The sequence below is a fragment of the Oryctolagus cuniculus genome, chromosome 13 (assembly GCF_051225735.1).
Source record: "Oryctolagus cuniculus isolate XC-2025 breed Fujian yellow rabbit chromosome 13, ASM5122573v1, whole genome shotgun sequence".
NCBI classification, from domain to species: domain Eukaryota; kingdom Metazoa; phylum Chordata; class Mammalia; order Lagomorpha; family Leporidae; genus Oryctolagus; species Oryctolagus cuniculus.
In genome coordinates, this window is record NC_142879.1 from 97,996,285 (window position 1) to 98,019,078 (window position 22,794).

Below are 22,794 nucleotides of genomic sequence, written 5' to 3' on the forward strand. Positions count from 1 at the left end.
AAGGTAAAACTGATGTGAGAGAGAAACTAAAGAAAGACTACCAAATTTAAAGGAGCTATGACTTATTGGGTTCAAGTATCTAAATCCATATATGTGAATTACAGCATCTCCACATAACAAATCACCATGCAATTGTTAAAAAAAATAAAATAAAATAAAAGGTGGTTTCTGGAATAAAATCAAATCCAGAGGGCTGCTAGGCAAACAGGATCCAGAGATGAAGCAAAGATGATGACTGTACAATGGACAATAAAACTTCAGAAAAACTTTAGGTGGTGCCTCAAATCACCGTATGGGTCTTAGGAGTTAAAGAACATTCACGATACTGTCCTATTCTGGCTCTTCTGGAAGCCCAAGGTGAAGAGATTATGTCAAAAAGATTCGTGGGAGTGGGCATCAGAGTGCTTTTGTTTTTTACTTGCCTATTTCTCCTGAGTCTACCATTCTGCCAATGTAGACACTGGAAGGAAGCAGGGATGGCTCAAGTAATTGGGTTCCTATAAATCACATGGGACCCCTGGCTTGAGTTCCCAGCTCTTAGCTTTGGCCTCACATGAGATCTGGTTATTTTAGGAGTAAACCAGTGAATGGGAATGTTTTGTGTGCTCTTTATCTTGCTTTCACTCACACACTCTCTCTCCCCTAACTTCTTTGTCTCAGGTAAAATCAAATTTTCAAAAGGCAGTATTTCTGAATATTTATTGTCTAATAGGATGAACTCCAATAAAATCACAGGAGGCTCCATTTTTCCAGAGGGTTGTATTAGAAAATCCAGTAGTTTCTAGTTTGCAATAAAAATAGAGAGAGGTAAGAATTAAAGGACTCCTCTGACCTTGGAAGTTTGTTTTCTCTTTTTTTTGACAGGCAGAGTGAACAGTGAGAGAGAGAGACAGAGAGAAAGGTCTTCCTTTACCGTTGGTTCACCATCCAATGGCCGCTGCGGCTGGTGCACTGCGGCCGGCGCACCATGCTGATCCGAAGGCAGGAGCCAGGTGCTTCTCCTCGTCTCCCATGGGGTGCAGGGCCCAAGCACTTGGGCCTTCCTCCACTGCACTCCTGGACCACAGCAGAGAGCTGGCCTGGAAGAGGTCATACATTTTTATGTATCAAATATAATATACATATATATATACATATATATACATGCAATAGGTACATATATATATTTAAAACAGTTAAATGCATACAGTATATACAGTATATATACTGTATATATACACTATATACTGGAGGGATACACAAAGAAAATTAGCACATCTCATGAAATATTTTATAGCTAAAAAATATAAATTTTAATTTTATGAAAGAATGATGCTGATATATTTTAAATATTTGAATATTTGGATGTTTAAGAGAAGATCGTTACCAAAAATGGAAACATTATCAAAGACAGCAAATGCATCTCCAGAAAAAGAAGTTGAAGATACATTAAGAAGAATTCAGTTGACATTATGTGCCAGGGCATTGTTATTACTGTTTATGAAATCATGAAACAGAAAATGTTATATTTTGGGATTCAAAAAATATAAAAGGTTCCAGATGGTTCTGCGAGTTTCAGAAGTAAACTTTTGCAGGGTACAGTTCAATTATGAAAACATAAGAAAATGTGTATTTAGGCTTTAATGTAGTCAAACTATAGATAAGTTAATTAAAGGATAATTGATATAACCTGAAATACTAAAATCTTACTGAGTTATCTTGTCTCCTAAATCACCATTTTTCTTCATCTCTTCATCCAGTTTGTCCTGCAGAGCTTGATTTAACTCAGCAAGCAGCATTATGTGTTGCTGTTCATCTTTAGACTTAAGAAAATGTGAAAATTATTTTTTAAAATATAGGCTTCTTTCTAAAAGTATTATTCCCCGTGAGTTAATGAGTAATATTCTATAAAATCTGATGATAATCAGATTTCAAAAATAATGACTTCCCAAAAAAGAGTTCAGGTTGACTTACACTTTCAACACTATCTTTTGTGGATTTCAAATTATCAAAATTCATTCATTAAAGATAGAGGTACGGTGGCTATGATGCTACTAGAGATTTCTGCAACCCAAATCAGAATGTCTGCATGGAGTTTGGCCAACTTGGATTCTAATCTAGCTTCCTGCTAATGAACACTCAGTGAAACAGCAAATGATGTCTCAAGTACTTGGATCCTGCACCTACATGGTAGAACTGGATTGAATTCTGGGCTCCAGCTCTAGGCTACTGTAGGTATTTCAGTAGTGGACCCATAAATGAAAGATCTCTTTCTCACCCCCTCTCTCATCCTCACCTTGTCCCTCTCTTTCTGTCTTTCTAGTAAAAATGAAAAACAAATACAGAGTTTAAAAAACCCAAATACTGTTAATGAATTATTTTTAACAGCAACTTTTTATTTTTTAAAAATTTTTTAAAGATTATTTTATTTATTTAATTGATAGGTAGAGTTACAGACAGTGAGAGGGAGAGACAAGAGAGAAAGGCCTTCCATTGGTTCACTCCCCAGATGGACACAATGACCAGAGCTGTGCCAATCCAAAGCCAGGAGCCAGGTGCTTCTTCCAGGTCTCCCATGCGCATGCAGAGGCAGAAGCACGTGGGCCATCTTCTGCTGCTTTCCCAGGCTATAGCAGAGAGCTGGATTGGAAGAGGGGCAGCCAGGACTAGAACCAGCACCCATATGGGATGCCAGTGCCGCACGCAGAGGATTAATTACTGTGCAATGTAGCTGGCCCGTAAACAGCTATTTTTGAAAGAGTGGTTACATTTTACATTCTAAAGATTCCCTAGAAACTTTTGTCCAAAAACTTGAATATTCAAGATATTCCAGGTTTAATTAAATCATATGCTACTAATAGGATTTTTGGAAAAATTCACATTTGATTCTTACTACATATTTCATCTTCACCTGATTTCAGGATGAGATAAACAAGATCATTTTTTAACCGTGTTTAGAAGCTTCTTTTTTTTCCTTTGACATTAATGACTTAACTTTAAACAAAGTTTACCTTTTCTATAAAATACAAGTATTTACCATATTTGATTCTTGCGTTTTTTTTTCTGTACTGTCCTATGTGAATGCATGGCCTGATACACAGATAATTGTGGGGTCACATAGATGACTGTGCAACTCCCTGGCCCTAAATATGTTTTCCAAGGGTATAATTCAATGCAATATTTTTGAGACATATCCAGGATGCTTTGTTTAGTGCTTCCACTGCTTTCATCCACAGCAGCAGTAGCAATTAGTGATTAGACCTTTCTCTTGGCTCCCATAAGCCCACTTCACTTCTAAATGCAGTGACTGCTGGATTCTACTCAACCACTCTTTGTATTCCATTTCTAAGTCTGTCTCAAAAGCTCCTTAAGTCTCAGTGCTTCACCTGAAGTTGCTTAATCTATACTCCTAGGCCTCACTTCATCGCTCAGGCCATTTCTTACTTCTCTTTCATTTCTCATAGGTTAAATCTTCAACTACACCCACACAAACCGTTACCTGATGGGGATTACCTTTGCAGACAACTAGTCTAGTACATTTGCTAATGATTCTAAAGGGTGTGTCTTTGATCCTAGCATTGTTTTCTAATATTGATACTAGATATGTTAGGATGTTGACCAGCATACTTCATGTTGAAATTCTTTTCTAATGCAAGACTTTTTACAGGCATCATATTATGGGTCACTTCCATTTTCGTTGGAATCCCCTCTGCCATAGATACAACTTTAGCAGTCTGTTGAGGTTCTCTTCAGACATAAACCTAACTATATTACTTGGAGGCCTGAGTCAGATATCTCTATTTCCCAATCCAATTCTTCTCTTCCAAGTTGTGTCCATAAAATATATCAACCCAAGTACTCTCTGGTAGATGAGAACCTCCATTTGTGAGATGAGAACCTTCTGGAAAATTAGTTACTATTGAGTTGGTCAAATGCCATCGATTATTATACTTTTGACAGAGGGTACCCTTGAAAGTGACTAATAATTCTATGCCATATTCCTAAGTCATTGCTACAAGAATTTACAGAAAATACCTCAAGAATTATGAACAAGCTTAAGAGCCATTGCACACTGATATGAACTGAATAAAGTAAGCCTGTGTAAAGGTTGATGAGCACAGTAGGGGAAAAGCTTGTTTTTATACATGCAGTCGTGGTAGCACTATGTCACTCTGCAAAACCATGTCATAGTAGTCATTTTTATCTTTTCTCTTACAACTATTTCCTTTTAAAAATCCAGAGAAGGCCGGCGCCGCGGCTCACTAGGCTAATACTCCGCCTTGCGGAGCCGGCACACCGGGTTCTAGTCCCGGTCGGGGCACCAGATTCTGTCCCGCTTGCCCCTCTTCCAGGCCAGCTCTCTGCTGTGGCCTGGGAGTGCAGTGGAGGATGGCCCAAGTACTTAGGCCCTGCACCCCATGGGAGATAGGAGAAGAACCTGGCTCCTGCCATTGGATCAGCATGGTGCGCTGGCCGCAGCGCGCTGGCCGCGGCGGCCATTGGAGGGTGAACCAACGGCAAAGGAAGACCTTTCTCTATGTCTCTCTCTCACTGTCCACTCTATCAAAAAATAAAAAACAAAAATCCAGAGGAAGTATATTCCATGGTGAAAATAATGCTTCCACAATAATTTAGTATCCATTCTTGATGAGGAATTAAATTTATAGTCTCAAAATAACTCATTCTCAAGGGCTCACTGAAGAGTTAGGATTACAGTTGGAATTCAGAATCATACATGTATCATTACTCAACTTTCATGGCAGTGTAAAAGACGTTAACAATATAAGCAAGGACACCAAAAGATAGCCACACACCAGTTTTCAGATAACATATATTTGGAGTACCCAAAAGGATAGATATAACTAGAATATCTATCAATGGATAAAGAGATATACAAAATGTACTATGAATACAGTACTGACTTTACATTGCATTTTCTAATACTTATATGAAAAATATATGCCAAAGTCTCACAAATACATTTTAATACAGCATAAAGTATTTATCTTAATGTCTTCTAAACTATCTTCAATATATACAAGGAAAAGTGACATGCACATCAGATATTTTCCTCTGAGTTACATTTCTATTTAGAGAAGATTATCTCCTATGAAAAAAACAAAATGCTATGTAAAACTAAGGGTTACATTGCTATGTACAAAGTAGCTGACAAGTACTGGAAACAGTTATGCCTGTAAGAGATAAAAATGTCACAGAATTAAAAGCTTACTGAAAAAAAGGGAAATTTGGGCCTCGATCTGCATAAACAAGGTTAGATGAACAGAAACTAAAAGGAAGAGTGGACAGCACAAAGAAAAGTGGAGAGATGGCAAACAGGTACAGTTAAGCCAGAGATGGATAGAATCCAATGGCAAGGAGGAAAACACTAATTCTCACAAAATTACTCGCAAACGAATGCTCAAAGCAGCATTAATAATAGTCAAAAAGTAGAAACCACCTAAATGTTAATCCACTGATGAACTGGGTAATTTATACAACAGAATAGTATTGCACTATATAATACAAGAATATTTGACAATAAAAAAGTACTAACACAAGCTACAACATGGCGAACCCAGAAAATACCTAAATACAAGAAGCCAGTCATAAAGAACTACATACTGTAGGACCCTATTTATATGAAATGTCTCCTTGGAGACCTGAGAAAAATTTGATTGCCCAGGACTAGGGAAGATAGAGGAGTTGATTGGCGATGGGTAACTGGTATAAGGTTTCTTTCTAGGTTGCTAAGCATGTGCTAAAGTTGATAGTTGTGATGGTCATATAACTCTGGGAAATATCCTAAGGGTCAGTGAATTTTATTAAATTAAATGGATGAACTTATTTAAAATATATGAGGTTACATTAAAAGGTTTGTGGAAATAATGGACTTAACAGATAAGTTCATTTTCATGCAACTTTTTTAAACCAATGCATATTTTTCATAGTGTACATTTAGGAAGCTCCCTTGTATCTCAACACATTGATTTTAAAAAGTATAGTGGCAAGATCTAGACAATTCTCTAGTTCAGATGTATTTACATCTGTATATGAATACATGAATAGCCTAACATGTATGACAAATTTTTCCAATAGATTGTAAATTAATCAAAACATATGAATTTTGTCTAAGAGTATAATGGAGTTTCTATAGAATTTGTTCTATAGAATTTATTCTGAAATATATGAAATAAAGATACACAGGCTAGGTATACATTCAAAAAATAGAAAATTTTTGGAGCATTTCATTACATTTTATTCTGTGATTTAATAGGTTTTGTTTCCACATAGCCATAGGAATATAATATTACAATATTGTTAACACAACAAAATGTCTCTCAACTTCCATGAGAAATGCTATGTAATCCTCAATTTTCCTAGGGGCATTATTTTAAAAAGAGTGAAATTACAAGAAGGGCCAAGTGAATGTCAGAAATTTAAGAAATAAATTCACTGTAATGACAAAAGTGTACTGCAATGATACAGAAAATTTTAAAAAGCTGTATTTATTGAAATTCACATATAAAAAGTTACATTCTTTATCCAGCTACAGAATTTTTCTTCCACATGTTGAATATCTTATGGGCTTATCTTTGATTTTACTTCATTTGTTCTTACATCCTTTGTCTCATCTTTTTACAGAGGGTAATAATGAACTATGAGCTCCAGTAATATCTCTGATATTATCCTTGAGGGTGTCAGCCAGTTGCTACTGAAAATGTTTCACCTCTACCTAATAAGATATTTTTGTCACTACTTTATAATTTTATTGTTAAATCATAGTTGGAACATTTAATTCCAAGGTACACTCAGCCTATAACAGACTTGTGATAGTCTGACTTCTGATTTTTCATGTTTATGACTGTGCACAAGTGATACACATTCTCTAGGACACACACTCTGAATTTGGAGCATTTCCCAAGTTGGGGATATGCAGACACTGCTCTCCCATGACACTGAACAGCAGCAGTTAAACAGCTCCCAGTCAACCACAATCACAAGCGAGGATGTTGGCAAGACTAGGTGTAGTAAGTGCATTTTTCACTGAGGATATTTTCAATTTAACAATGAGTTTATTAGGGTGTAATCTGTACTTTGAAAAATATCACCACATGTTTCAATTCATCTCCTTCAGTTCATGTATACATTCCTGTTGAATGTAATATGGGGAATGAAGCAACAGAAGGAAGATCTTTGTCTCTCCTTCTCACTGTCTGTAACTCTACCTCTCAAATAAATAAATTAAAAAAATAAAAATTATTTGACAATAAATAGAAAGAAGTTCTGATACATGCCACAACATGAATCAACTGTGAAATTATTATGCTACCTGCTAGAAGCCAGTTACCAAGAAAAATATACTGTAGCACCCTATCTATAAGAACTGTCAAGAACAGGTAAATCTGTAGAGACCTGAAGAAAGTGATTGCCTAGGACTAGAGAAGACAGAGGGACTGAAGTGGTTATTGATAACTTATACAAGGCTTATTTTGATGGTGAAAAATATGCCTAAGTTTACAGTGGTAATGGTCATACAATGCTGGGAATACAGTATCGGACATTGAATTTTATTAGTTTAAACATGTGAAATTTATTGTATGTGAAATATTTGAGGGTGCTGTAATAACTGTATGAGAAAATGAGTTTAAGAGAGAAGTTATTTTGGTGTAAAACTTTTTAAACCAATGTGTTTTTAAAATAAATGCACCTAAAATGCAGAACAAAAAAGTGAGAGGGAAAACAGATCTTCCATCTGCTCGTTCACTCCCAACATGGTTGTGACGGGCAGGGCTGGACCAGATTGAACCCAGGAGTCACAAACTCCATCCAGGTCTCCCAAATGGGTAGCACTGGAGCCATCATCTGCTGCCTTCCTAGGTAGATTAGAGGGAAGCTGAGGCCAGCGCCACGGCTCATTAGGCTAATCCTCCGCCTTGCAGCGCCAGCACACCGGGTTCTAGTCCCAGTCGGGGCGCCAGATTCCGTCCTGGTTGCTCCTCTTCCAGGCCAGCTCTTTGCTGTGGCCAGGGAGTGCAGTGGAGGATGGCCCAAGTGCTTGGGCCCTGCATCTGCATGGGAGACCAGGAGAAGCACCTGGCTCCTGGCTTCGGATCAGTGCGGTGCACCGGCCACAGCACACTGGCCGCGGCGGCCATTGGAGGGTGAACCAACGGCAAAGGAAGACCTTTCTCTCTGTCTCTCTCTCTCACTGTCCACTCTGCCTGTCAAAAAAAAAAAAAAAAAAAAAAGAAGGAAGCTGAGCAAATGGGCACTCCAACATGGGATGCTGGAGTGACTAGCCATGGCTTAACCTGTTGCATCATAATGCTGGCCCAACATTTTTTTCAGAGTATACATTAGACTTGAATGTTAGTAAGCCCCTTTCTATCTCGATAAATTGATGCACTCCAGTGTCATCATCCAGATAATTTTAATTCTCATGAGTGTACACCACAGTTGATTTGAATAGGTCTATCCTTTTGTTATATGAAGAAGTTAAAGGAAAATGAAGCAAGTGTCTATATTTGAGATAGATCTTTTTTTTTTTTTTTTTTTTTTTTTTTTTTTTTTTTTTTTGACAGGCAGAGTGGACAGTGAGAGAGAGAGACAGAGAGAAAGGTCTTCCTTTGCCGTTGGTTCACCCTCCAATGGCCGCCGCTGCAGCCGGCGCACCGCGCTGATCCTGGCAGGAGCCAGGAGCCAGGTGCTTTTCCTGGTCTCCCATGGGGTGCAGGGCCCAAGCACCTGGGCCATCCTCCACTGCACTCCCTGGCCATAGCAGAGAGCTGGCCTGGAAGAGGGGCAACCGGGACAGAATCCGGCGCCCCAACCGGGACTAGAACCCGGTGTGCCGGCGCCGCAAGGTGGAGGATTAGCCTATTGAGCCACGGCGCCGGCTCTTGAGATAGATCTTATAGTAGCTGAAAATATTTTGGAGCAGAGTATAATGGCCTTTCTGTACAAGTTATTAAATCTATGAAATAAATACACATAAGCTCTGTATCCATTCACAAGAGTGAAAATAAGCAATGAAAAGTCTCTGCAGCATTTCCTTAAACACTCTCGAGACTCTTATTAAACCTGGCTTTCTTCACCATGACAGTAAGAAGTATCACTATAAATACTGTTTCAAAGGAAATAAAATATGCCAGCTCAAGAGGAATAATGCATAATTTTCAAGTTCTTAAGGGCAAATAATATTTTAAATTTTTAAATTTAACTTTAAGGGAAATAGCAAAGTGAGAGTTTAAATGCATTATTAAAATAGAATCGTACTAAATTAATTAAAATGAACATAGAAAATGTTATGTTTTGTGAAACTGTATCCAAAAACTTACAATATATAATCAACTTTAGTATTTCTATTGACACATTAAATTTCAACATACTTGTCTCCTGAGGTCACTTAATTCCTTCTTCAAATTCTGGATTTCAATTTTTGAATTCATGCAACAACATCCTGCATCATCTGGTGAAACCTAGGATACAAATTTTTTTAACATTTTTTATTTGAAAGACTTAAAATCTTTAAAAGACTTATTTAAAAGACTTAGAGAGACAGAGAGGTCTTCTATCTCCTGATATACTCCTGATACACAGGAGTCACTGTGCACTTACTTATGTAGCATCCCTGTCTTTAATGTGTTATACTATGAGAATTAACGGTAAAAATATTCTTCAAACAGTTCTTTATGCTTTGTGCTTCTGTGTGGGTGAATCTGTTGAAATCTTTACTTATACTAAGTTGATCTTCTGTATATAAAGATAATTAAAAATGAATCTTAATGAAGAATGGGATGGGAGAGGGAGTAGGAGATGGGATGGTTTGCAGGTGGGAGGGTGGTTATGGGGGGAAAACTGCTATAATCCAAAAGTTGTAGTTTCAAAATTTACATTTGTTAAATAATTTTTTTTCTAAAAAAATGATGTGCTGCTTGCCTTTAAATCATTGGCAAGGGTGTAAGAAAAAGAGGACCAAGAGCATGACCCTTTAATAGGAGAAGTGTATAATTTAAAGCCATCTTTTTCATTGGAATAAAGCCTAGCAACATAAAAATAATTAATTTCATTTGAGATGGGACTGTGAAGCTTTGTACAGAATTCTTGGTGGGAAGAAAATAGTCAATTCAGTTTGGTGGTAATTGTTATTTCAAGATATGATTCATTGCCATATACATTATCAATCATTCAAGCAATAACAAGATAGAAATACTAGAATTTCATTTCTAAAATGGAAACAAAATCTTGATTTAAGTCACAAAACTGATGAGCCATTTCTCAGCTATAGAAATATTTTACAAGCATTAGCATGGCAATGCATTATTAGCAAATGAGGATTTTCCTTTTTAATGGAAGAAACTGCAAAAAACTTAAAAAGTTAATCTTTTTATTATTACAGGTTTACATACTTCACAAAAGAGCACTTATACTGGATTTCTTTAAAAAGCATCCATTTGTGATGAAATGTTTGGATCACATTTCTAATTCAAGAGGTAGAAAAATTGAATGATAGGTCTAAGAGTCAAAAAGATCACATAAAGAAGACTAGTGTCTGCTAATATTAACTGATAGAATTAAGAAGGGAGAGAACGATTCAACATGGGAAGCAGGATACACAGCAGACTCATAGAAGTGCAGATGTCCTAAACAGCACTCTGGCCTCAGAATCAGCCCTTAAGGCATTTGGATCTGGCTGAAGAGCCCATGAGAGTATTTTAGGCATGGAAACCCAAGACACTCTGGCAAAAAAAAAAAAAAAAAATCTCTGTGAGTGAGATCCCACTGGAAAGAATGGGCCATCAAAGAAGGAGGTACCTTTCTCTGAAGGGAGGAGAGAACTTCCACTTTGACTATGACCTTGTCTAAATAAGATCGGAGTCGTCAAACTCAAAATGCTTCCATAGCTTTGGCAACTCATGACAAAGCCTAGGGTGATTACTGATGCCATAAACAAGAGTGCCAATTTGTTAAGTCAACAACAAGAGTCACTGTGCACTTACTCCTCATGTAGAATCTCTGTCCTTAATGTGTTGTTCAATGTGAATTAATGCTATAACTAGTACTCAAACAGTACTTTACACTTTTTGTTTCTGTGTGGGTGCAAAGTGTTGAAATCTTTACTTAATATATACTAAATTGATCTTCTGTGTATAAAGAGAATTGAAAATGAATCTTGATGTGAATGGAAGGGGAGAGGGAGCAGGAGATGGAAGGGTAGTGGGTGGGAGGGAAGTTATGAGGGGGAAAAAGACATTGTAATCCTTAAGCTGTACTTTGGAAATTTATATTTATTAAATAAAAGTTAAAAAAAGAATAAACAAAAAAACCTGGATGTTGCAACAAAACATTAACAAATGCCTTGAACCACAGTCAGTGCTAATTCAGTTGGAAAATAAGCCAATGTATTCCAAACTATACCTTTAGTTATAGGGAAAGATACTCAGTTTCTAAAAGCTAACATAAATGCAGCTTTTAAGAAATTTAAAATGTGCTCATTTGGTTCCATTTATTCTATGAAGTGAAAAGTCATACACTTATTTCCTTTCTATCTGATGAAGACAATTGTGAAAATTAGCATTTATCACTCAGTCATAATCAGTATTTCACCAAATCAAAAATGATTATATCATCAATCTAAAACCCAAAGGAAAAAACACAACATATCTAACCATGTATGAGCAGTCCAGTGTGCAGTTACGTGAAAGCTGTAGCTGTGAGGTAGGAATTCTTAACTTTCTTTGTGGGACATGGTTTCCTTTGCACATTAAACCACCACGAACATTCCCAACACTGGATGACGGTACAGCAGGCCTCATGGTACTAGTGCTGGGTAAAGGTTCATTCCTATCTGTCTCCTGAAGAAATTCAGTTCTGACCACTGTTAATTCCTCATGTGCCCTGTGAAAATTGCAAGACAAATGCTTAGTATGTCATTTTTTCCACTTACTAATGGTTTATCTTTAAAAAGGCTGTAAGCATAAATGGACTGTCCCATTAAATAAAAGTATTTTAACACTAAAAATGTGTCAGGGCATACCTACTGTATGCAACCGATGTTTTCAAATTGCTCAAAATTAACAAAAACATATTTCTAGTGGGTTGTAAACAACTGGTTCACACAAAGGCAGAGGGAGAGAAATGGTTATTAATGATATATAGTTAATCAGGTAATGCTCCTTTCTGGGAGGTTCTACTTAAAATTCCTTGATGCCACTTGATAAACTCATATTTAAATGGTAGCTGTGTTAGCTAAGATACAGGATGATTTTCTTGATTATAATGACCATTTAACTATATACAAATTGTGAAAGCATCATATTGTGCATGCTGAATATTTTATAATTTTATAATTATATAAACATTTTACAATTTTTATAACAATATTTTATACTTTTTTATTAATGTAAAGAGAACAGATGTCATGTATTTCATAAGCAAAATTCTAAGGAGATAAATGTATTTCACTCCTTCCTGCTCTCCCACAAACCATCTCCTCTCTTCATTACTTTTTTACACTTTTAGCAAAAACAAAATTTTAGTTTTTCAAAAGATTCATTTTATTTATTTCAAAGAATTACAGAGAGTGGTAGAGACACAGAGAGGGAAGTCTTCCATCTGCTGGTTCATTACCCAAATAACCCCAATGGAGAGAGCTGGGCCGATCCAAAGCCAGGAGCCAGAAGCTTCCTCCATGTCTCCCACGTGGGTGTAGGGGCTCAAGGACTTGGGCCTTCCTCCGCTGCTTTCCCAGGAGCAATAGCAGGGAGCTGAATTGGAAGTGGAGCAGCTGGGACTCAAATCAGCACCCATATAGGATGCCAGCCCTGCAGCCCTGGGTTTAAGCCGCTGCACCACAGTGCTGTCCCCCACAAAAACATAACTTAATCCACTCTAGAATAACAGGCTTAATTCACCAGCAACCATAGTATTTAACAAGTAAAAAGTAGAGAGACCACAGTTCCACAGGAAGATAAAGAAAGAGTTAAAAACAACTGAATGACAAGATGTTCACTTCTTCCCTATGCCTTTTTTTTTTTGGAATTCTATATAAATTACCACATGTGAGATAAGCAGGATATTTGTCTTTTTGGGACTGGCTTATTTCACTAAGCTTAATGTTTTCCAGTCGCACCCATTTTCATTGCAAAAGAAGGGACATATTTCTGTTGAGTAAACCAGTTTAGATTTAAAACACCATCTCCCAAAGGCATTTTCAAGCACTTGCTATCAATAACCCTGTGCATTTCACACATTTAACCAAGTTCCTAGAGGGAAAAATAAGCTTTTCCCACATTGAGACATTTCAGAGCACCAAACTGTAGGAGAGAATGACAGAGTTGTTGGTTACCAAAGGAACTAAAGCCACTCCAGAGGCAATCCATTCCTAACACTGTTTGGAAGGCATCAGAGGGGGTGGGCCTTGCCCTTTCTGTCTTCTACATAGTCCCCCAGAATGCCCGAGGTAGAATGCTAACCAGCCTGCGAGTTATACTTCCCCTCCTTTCCACATTCGTCTTTCTTTCTCAAGAAGAGGAGGAAAACTGCAAAGAAGAGTTGGTTTCAAGACACCCTCCTTAAGTATTACCAATGATCACAGTCAAGGGAAGATAACTGAACAAGTGCCAGGTTGTGTCAAGACTTACAGAAGCACCACAAGTAGCAGCAGTAGCGGTAGTGGGAGTAGTAGCAGTAGGCAGCCCTGTGGGTTTAAGTTGTCATGTTCCCCCAAACACATGCACCTAACTTTTACGTACATTTTTCTGTGCTAAAAAATAAGAGCATTTATTTTTCAAAATTATTCCTTAACTTGTAGAATTATTTTGTCTAGTTAGGTTCACTTCATACTAATTTCAGGAAACTGTCTCACTAAAAACTATGCCTCAGAGTCAAATTAATGAACATCAGTTATTTTCTGTGATTCTGGGACTTGACTTACTTATTCAGGTTGCAGGTTAAGGTTTCTCCCACTTGTACGTGGAGTTGCCTGGGTTTCTCCAGTTCTTTGTCAGATTCTTCCTGAACAGCTTTCTTTCTGGTGTGTTCCGATGTCTGCAACTAAAGGAAATTTAAAATATACGTTTTCAAATCATTTCTATCTGTATATTTATTTCCTCCAATTTGACTAAGTGACACAGGGAATATTTTAAAGATATGAAAAAGAAGATTAAAATATTTAACTTCCATATCCCCTGAAGTAAACAATTATAACTAAAACTGAATCAGTTGTGTGTTGCTACTAATGTAATATCATTGTACAAGATAATTAGAATCAAATTAACAACTTAAAATTGAACACTGTACATCTTCCAAATTGCACTTTTTCCTTGGGATTGAGACAATTACATCTCATAGCATAAAACACTAGGAGCATGATGTGTACAGTTTTGGGAATGAAAATGACTTACTAATACTGTTTTATCATCTTTAGAAGCTTTTTACAAAATAGAGCGCACAGAGCAGCAACAACAAAAACTCGATAGGACTTCAATGCTACTGAGTTGGGAATAATGAATTTCTTTTAGATAAAGCCATTATCAAATTACTTTTACTAAGTGAGTAATGTTTCAGATTTATAGTAGCATGTCTGTAATACTTTGGCATTTCTTCCATGAAGTTCCCTCTCCTGAATATGAGCAGACCATAATAATCGGTTGCTAGTACTTAAGACTATATCACTGATGCTGAGTGAGTTTTGCTAGGTCAGAGAATGTGATTCAGCTTCCATTTTTATTTTTCTGGTAAAATTTATAAAGGACCCCAAGCAACAAGGCACATCATCACATAGACTTCCAAAGTTAAATGCAGTTAAATGTGCAGCCAAAAGCCCGGTTTAATGCAATTAGGTGGACAAACAAGTTTTGGATGATTGTAGCCCCAGCTTCAAATCATCCCCAGCTGAGTGACGTTTATGCCTTGCTTAAATTGTAGATTCTGAAAAAAGAATATATTGAGAGAGTAAATCATTTTTTAAATTTATTTTATCTATTTGGAAAACAGAGTTACATAGAGAGATAGAGATATATAGAGACAGGTCTTCCATCCACTAGTTCACTCTCCAGATGGCTGCAATAGCTGGAGCTGAGTCAATCTGAAGCCAGGAGCCAGGAGCTTCTTCCAGGTTTCCCACATGGATGCAGGGACCCACAGACTTGGACTGTCCTCTGCTGTTTCCCAAGGAGCATTAACAGAGAGCTGGGTTGGAAGCAGAGCAGCCCGGGCTCAAACCGGCACCCATATAGAATGCTGGTGCTGCAGTTTTGGGCTTTAACCCACTGCACCACAGTACCAGCCCCATAAGTGATCTTTTTTATGGCAGAGGGACAGAAAGTCTGTGGCAGAAGGTAGCTTCTATATCCACTAGCCAAATCTCCCAGTGCCAGGCCTGGAGAGTGGAACTCAGAACTCATTACAGTGGTCCCACGTAGGTGGCATGGAGCTGTACCTTGAAACACCTTCTGTGCCTCCCAGGGCCTGTAGTGGCAGAATGTTGGCCTCAGATGCCAAAGCCAGAAATCAAACTAAGATTCTGCTATACGAGATGTGAGCATCTTAACCTCTAGGCCAAACAACTTTCCCAAAGAGATTCTCAGGTAGGTTGCTAGACACTCATAGAAAACTGGCACAAACACCAATGCTAAAGATAGCGGTTGCTATTTTGAAAATAAAAAATGAAACAAAGACTTAAACATGTCAGATGCCTTCAGACTAGAGGGTGGTTGCAGCTTAAAGGACCTAGGGAGGAGTAAGGATGGAAACCAAAAGGACTCCAAAGAGACTGTGAGTGGAAGCCTGAGGGCCCTTGAAGACATTTACAGGGAAGACTTCAAAGAGAAAATGATTCCAAAGCCTAGAAGAAAGGGGCCTCTTGTTACACAACAGCTGACAGTAAAATTGATTTCAGAGGCAAAGCTAAAAGATGACTAACAAATATAAAGGAACTACAACTTACTGGGCTCAAGTATCTATCTGAATTACGACATCCCCACATACCAAATCTCTGCGTGATTCTACATGAGTGGTTTCTGGGAAAAAATAAAATGCAGAGTGCTACCAGGCAAATGTGGTCTAAAGATGACACAAAGACTGAGACCATCACATATTGTCAAGGCCTCATAAAATCTTAAGGTGGTGCCTCAACATCACCTTAAGGATCTTAAGAGTTACAGAATATGCAAGGGATGTTTGTCCAAAAACTTGAATATTCAAGATATTCCAGGTTTAATTAAATCATATGCTACTAATAGGATTTTTGGAAAAATTCACATTTGATTCTTACTACATATTTCATCTTCACCTGATTTCAGGATGAAATAAACAAGATCATTTCTTAACCGTGTTTAGAAGTTTCACTTTTTTTCCTTTAACATTAATGACTTAACTTTAAACAAAGTTTACCTTTTCTATAAAATACAAGTATTTACCATATTTGATTCTTGTGCGTTTTTTTTTCTGTACTGTCCTATGTGATACACAGATAATTGTGGGGTCACATAGATGACTGTGCAACTCCCTGGCCCTAAATATGTTTTCCAAGGGTATAATTCAATGCAATATTTTTGAGACATATCCAGGATGCTTTGTTTAGTGCTTCCACTGCTTTCATCCACAGCAGCAGTAGCAATTAGTGATTAGACCTTTCTCTTGGCTCCCATAAGCCCACTTCACTTCTAAATGCAGTGACTGCTGGATTCTACTCAACCACTCTTTGTATTCCATTTCTAAGTCTGTCTCAAAAGTTCCTTAAGTCTCAGTGCTTCACCTGAAGTTGCTTAATCTATACTCCTAGGCCTCACTTCATCGCTCAGGCCATTTCTTACTTCTCTTTCATTTCTCATAGGTTAAATCTTCAACTACACCCACACAAACCGTTACCTGATGGGGATTACCTTTGCAGACAACTAGTCTAGTACATTTGCTAATGATTCTAAAGGGTGTGTCTTTGATCCTAGCATTGTTTTCTAATATTGATACTAGATATGTTAGGATGTTGACCAGCATACTTCATGTTGAAATTCTTTTCTAATGCAAGACTTTTCACAGGCATCAAATTATGGGTCACTTCCATTTTCGTTGGAATCCCCTCTGCCATAGATACAACTTTAGCAGTCTGTTGAGGTTCTCTTCAGACATAAACCTAACTATATTACTTGGAGGCCTGAGTCAGATATCTCTATTTCCCAATCCAATTCTTCTCTTCCAAGTTGTGTCCATAAAATATATCAACCCAAGTACTCTCTGGTAGATGAGAACCTCCATTTGTGAGATGAGAACCTTCTGGAAAATTAGTTGCTATTGAGTTGGTCAAATGCCATCGATTATTATACTTTTGACAGAGGGTACCCTTGAAAGTGACTAATAATTCTATGCCATATTCCTAAGTCATTGCTACAAGAATTTACAGAAAATACCTCAAGAATTATGAACAAGCTTAAGAGCCATTGCACACTGATATGAACTGAATAAAGTAAGCCTGTGTAAAGGTTGATGATCACAGTAGGGAAAAAGCTTGTTTTTATACATGCTGTCGTGGTAGCACTATGTCACTCTGCAAAGCCATGTGATAGTAGTCATTTTTTTTGTATTTCTTTTAATTTTTTAATTTTTTTTGACAAGCAAAGTGGACAGTGAGAGAGAGACAGAGAGAAAGGTCTTCCTTTGCCACTGCTTCACCCTCCAATGGCCATCGCAGCCGGTCGCTGTGGCCGGTGCACCACGCTGATCTGATGGCAGGAGCCAGGTGCTTATCCTGGTCTCCCATGCGGGTGCAGGGCCCAAGTACTTGGGCCATCCTCCACTGCACTCCCAGGCCACAGCAGAGAGCTGGCCTGGAAGAAGGACAACCGGGACAGAATCCGGCACCCCGACGGGGACTAGAATCTGGTGTGTTGGCGCCGCAGGTGGAGGATTAGCCTACTGAGCTGGCCGCATAGTAGTCATTTTTATCTTTTCTCTTACAACTATTTCCTTTTAAAAATCCAGAGGAAGTATATTCCATGGTGAAAATAAATCTCCCACAATAATTTCGTATCCATTCTTGATTAGGAATAAAATTTACAGTATCAAAATAATTCATCCTCAAGTACTCACTGAAGAGTTAGGATTATAGTTGAAATTCAGAATCATACTGAAGTAGCACCTTGACACTAGGGACTCCATTTTGGAGCACTTGAGACTCCATTCTGGTAAAGCACCCCACCCCCCCCACCGTGAAACTCTGGTCTGAAACTATGATCTCAAATAGTCGGACAATAGCAGTGCACTACATCACCCTTGGCAGAGCACAGAAACCCCCTAGCATGATTGCTCAAGCTTGAAAGTAGAAAGGTTGCACTTGGGTTAATGATAAAGATGTGATTTGTCTATGTCTTATATATAATTAAAACTAATAATTGGGTTAATGTCAAGATCATAATTGATAATTGTTAAGATTGTAACTGGTATTGTCAAGATTATAATGGATATTAATTTCACTTAGGTCTTAGGTTATCTTGACCCCAGTAACTATGTACTCTCTTTTGATCTTAGCAACCATGTATTCCCCCTCCCGATTTTGCGGTTTTTGCCTTTATAAACCCTGTAGCTTTGGGCCTCGGGGTTGAGAGTTCTCTGGGGCATGAACCCACTCTCGGCCGCCGGCAATAAAGGACTTTAAAAACTTTTTCAGTGTGTGGCGCTCCTCTGTCAGCACTCGCTCAGGCACAACAATACACGTATCACTATTCAACATTTATGGCAGTGTAAAAGAAATTATGGATTATAGCGGCTTCCCCCCGCCCCATAATCACCCTTCCACCTGCAACCATCCCATCTCCCGCTCCCTCTCCCATCCCTGTGGTGGCTTTTCTCATTATACTATGACTCTAGATTAAGTGGACTGTCTGATTTTGGTGGATCTTTAGAGGTTTGTGATGGGTGTGGCCAGAGAGCTCTGTCAGTTCTTAAGGTTTAAGGGTGTGCCAAAGGTGGACACACCCAGGTTTGGCGTGGTAAATCTTCTCTCTCTCTCTCTCTCTTATTCAGAAGGGAAGTAATTATGCACAGCTGAGCTATTCTTGAAGGCAATCAGTGAGCACTAGCCCTTGTGGGTATAATATTCATCTGCTCTGTCCCAAGGATCACACAAAGGATCTGTGCAGTCTTCAGTGTAAGCTCAGATTCCCTTGCAATCTCCCACCGGGTTGCCAAGGTTACTGAGTTTGTGGCATCTCCCACTGAGTACTCACATCTCAGGCATTCTGTTTCCTCACACACCCTCAGTTTTTTTTTCACAGTGCCAGTTCATAAGCTCCACACATTCACTAGGTCTTAACTTCCTGTTATTTCTCCCCACCAGAGTCAAGTTTTTTGCCTGGCTGAGGGCGGGCGCAGCCCTGAGGTGGCGCAGCTTTTATGTATATCCAAAATGGCACCTGCTCTTTGACTTGCTCACCTTTGTAAGGTGAGTGGAGAGAAAGAATCGTGTCCATACCAGTCCCTTTTATTTATTTTTTTCTCTCCTCTAGTTAGCCTGGTGAACTTTCCCCCATGGGGCTTCAAGCCTCGTTCCCTCTAGGCTCTTCCTGCTGCTTTCCCGCCAATGTCTCTGGCTACTGAGGTTTCGCCTCACCTCCCTTTCCAGCGCTGTTGCCGAGACTCAGTGGCTGGGGTCCCGAACCGTGGGTGCCCGTGCCCTCCACATAGGTCCACCATGTCCCACTAGTTCCGGAAGAGTTTCCTTTGCAGTTTTTTCCCTAACTCTTCCATGAAACTACAGTATCTCCACTTTTATTAAACTATCTTTTCCCAGACTATCAGTGTGCTCCCTCCCTATTCTTATACATGCTCATAAATACTTCTTTAATGTGGATCACTATTGTAGACAGCTAATCCTCTATATTCTATGCTGATTCTTATGTGCATGTCTTTGAGGATAGTTTTATTTTCTGATTTGGGACCACTCTCAGTGTTATGAATTTGGCCAGCATAAACATTTTGCTTTTCTTTTCTACTGCAAAACTTTCAGATTATAGTCTGTCTCTGCTTTCTTTTGAATACTTCTCTCTTGCATACAGCTATGATCCTAAGGCAGTCTTCTGAAGTTCTGTCAGATGTACATTCAACTATATCAATTGGAGTCATGCAGAGCTATGAATAGTTCCCAATTCATACTTTTTACTACAAAATGGTGTCCATGAAATAATATCCTAACTCTCTGGTAGAGAATACATGAAATGAGAACATTCTGGAAAACTTTAGGGGTCACTGATTGAGTGGGTAAGAAACTTATTAAACAGTTGATTCCTGGAATAAATTTTAAAATGATAATATTTCTTTTTTTCCATGATAAATTACTAATTTTTCCAAGAATTTAGAAGAATTTTTTCATTATTTGAACAAACTCAACTTATTGGGTACTGCATCTAACTTTGAATGTTGAACTCCTTAACATATTTTTGTATGGTAATAAAGTAGACATCTCTTGGCATTCTTATCTACAAAAGACCCATTATCAACATACTGTCATGTCATCTATTTTGAACTAATTTTTATAGATCTAGAAAAAAATAATCTTTCAGTGTTTCCTAATTTGTGAACATGAGCAGTCAATATAAATGTTCTTCATCTCCAGATAACAGGATCTGTATAATTTAACTGCCATCTATTCATCGTCACTTAAGGAAACTAATTAGTAAAATCAGTGACCTCATTGCTCAGTTATCAGTGTTTACATGCAGTCTTGTGATCACAAGTTTTATGACATAAAGACATGAATGATAACCCTGTTTCTCTTGTACATAGTTATACAGTATTCATTATCCACCTATAAATTGGAATCCATGGATCATATTTCAATATTTTGTGAAACTGAACTAAGTTTTTATACAGATTGATGAACACAGACTACCAGAGAAAAGTCTGTTTCTGAACCAGCAGTGCTTAGAATGCTCTGTCACTATGTAAGACAGTGCTGGAGTAGTCATTTCTCGATATGTCCTTTTAGAAATACAAAGAGTCGAAGTAACACAGTCCTAATTCTCTGGTTAGAAAAATCATTTAATGAGAGCATTCTGGAAAACTTTAGTGGCTACTGATTGAGTGGGTAGAACCAACTCTTATTAAACATTTGATACCAAGATTTCCAACTGACAAATAATTCTATGACATATTCCTAACTAATTCCTCCAAGAATTTATAAGAAATCCTTCATCTTTAACAAACTCCATAGCTATTTGGCACTGCAACAAAGTTTTGAATGTTGAATTCCTTCTCATATTTCAGTATGACAATTAAGGTAAAGGGACATCTGGCATTCTTATCCACAAAAATCCATCAACACCCTGTCATGGACATAGTTTGAACTAATTTACTGGAAGTCTAGAGTAAAAGAATGTTTCAATGTTTCCTAATTCACGAAAATGGTCAACACAAATGTTCTTGTTCTGTAGATATAAATACCTGCATCATGCAACAGCACTCTATTGTCACTTAAAGAAACTAATTGGTAAAAGCCACAATCTCATTCTTCCATATAAGTGTTTACATGTAATCTTGTGAGAGTAATTTTTATGAAGAAGGACATGAAAGACAGGGTAATCCTGTTTTACTTGATAAATTTTTATATGGTATTCACTATCCATCAGCTGGAATCCTGGATTACACATCTATCTTTTAAGAGATTGAACTAAGTCCTTATAAAGGCTGATGAACATAGACTAACAGGTAAAAGTTTGTTTCTGAACCTGCAGTGTTCAGAGCATTATGAAACTCTGTAAGGCCATAACGCCAGAGTAGTCATTTCTAGATAACCAATGACACCTATTTGCTTTTAAGAACCCAAAGATGTAACATTCCTTGTGGTGAAAAAGCATGTATCCATTCTGGATAAGGAATACAACTTACACTCTCAAATAAATTTATTATTAAATCCCAATGAAGAGTTTAGATTTTAACCAGAGATTCAGAATTCCATACCATGTCATCACTTGACTTTATTCACACTTCAAAAGGTACCGTAAATATTACTAGGGACTCCATGTGACATTTCTACAACCATGACCATCGCAACACTACTCACAGTAGACCAAAGGTAGAAATCATGGAAATGTCCATCAAATGATCAAAGGATATAAAAGATCCACTGTAAACAAAATATTGTTTTCTAATGTAACACAATTAGAATTTTAAAATGTAATCAATCTGACTACTTAAACAATTTTATGAGTTCAGTCCATTCCTTCTATAAGGGTTAGCAGATTTGCATTGGTAGTAGCAAATAGTATCTGTATAAATACAGAAAACATACTTATCAATGAGACTTGTCTTATTAGGCAAAATATTTTCCCAATCTCCTAGCAAAGATACAGAAACACCTTCTCAGTGTGAAAGAGATTAAGAGACTGACTTACTGAACTTGGTCTTATCAGATTTTTCTGCAGCTCTTCAATACTGCCAGCATGCAGTTTGACGATATCTTTCATTTCCAAAATTTCAGACTGAAGCCTACAATGTACATGGAAAATATTTTCACCCATCAATCTAAGCATACACATAATTTCTGACTAAGCATCAGAAGGCAATATTGTGTAAATTCTTAAAATTTGAAAAGTACGGCCTGTTTCTTGTTGTCCATGGCTACTGTGCTTTATGACTCAAGCTAGTTTGCATAGTACCTTGAAATGTAGTGTTCAAGATAATCTTGTGTCTTCTTTACATTTTCTACCACTCCTTGGTGTAGATTTTCTGATACTTGGAACTGAAACAAAGGATTAAAAAAAATTACCAGCGCCTGGTACAAACTGCTCACTACCTGGTTTGCCATTAAAATTTTATTGGAAA

General features: G+C 37.7%; 1 protein-coding gene across 1 annotated transcript in view; it reads right to left on the minus strand.

The window, feature by feature from the left end:
* Window positions 1–22,794, minus strand: part of LOC127483472 (uncharacterized) — a 125,258-nt gene that overhangs the window by 34,648 nt on the left and 67,816 nt on the right. Inside the window, exons 21-27 of the mRNA XM_089311822.1 lie at window positions 22,629–22,711; window positions 22,365–22,458; window positions 13,916–14,034; window positions 11,649–11,877; window positions 9,369–9,458; window positions 1,690–1,802; window positions 914–1,079 (exon numbers count right to left, since the gene is read on the minus strand). Coding sequence (XP_089167948.1) covers window positions 914–1,079; window positions 1,690–1,802; window positions 9,369–9,458; window positions 11,649–11,877; window positions 13,916–14,034; window positions 22,365–22,458; window positions 22,629–22,711 — 894 coding nt within the window. The remainder of the gene's footprint in view (window positions 1–913; window positions 1,080–1,689; window positions 1,803–9,368; window positions 9,459–11,648; window positions 11,878–13,915; window positions 14,035–22,364; window positions 22,459–22,628; window positions 22,712–22,794) is intronic.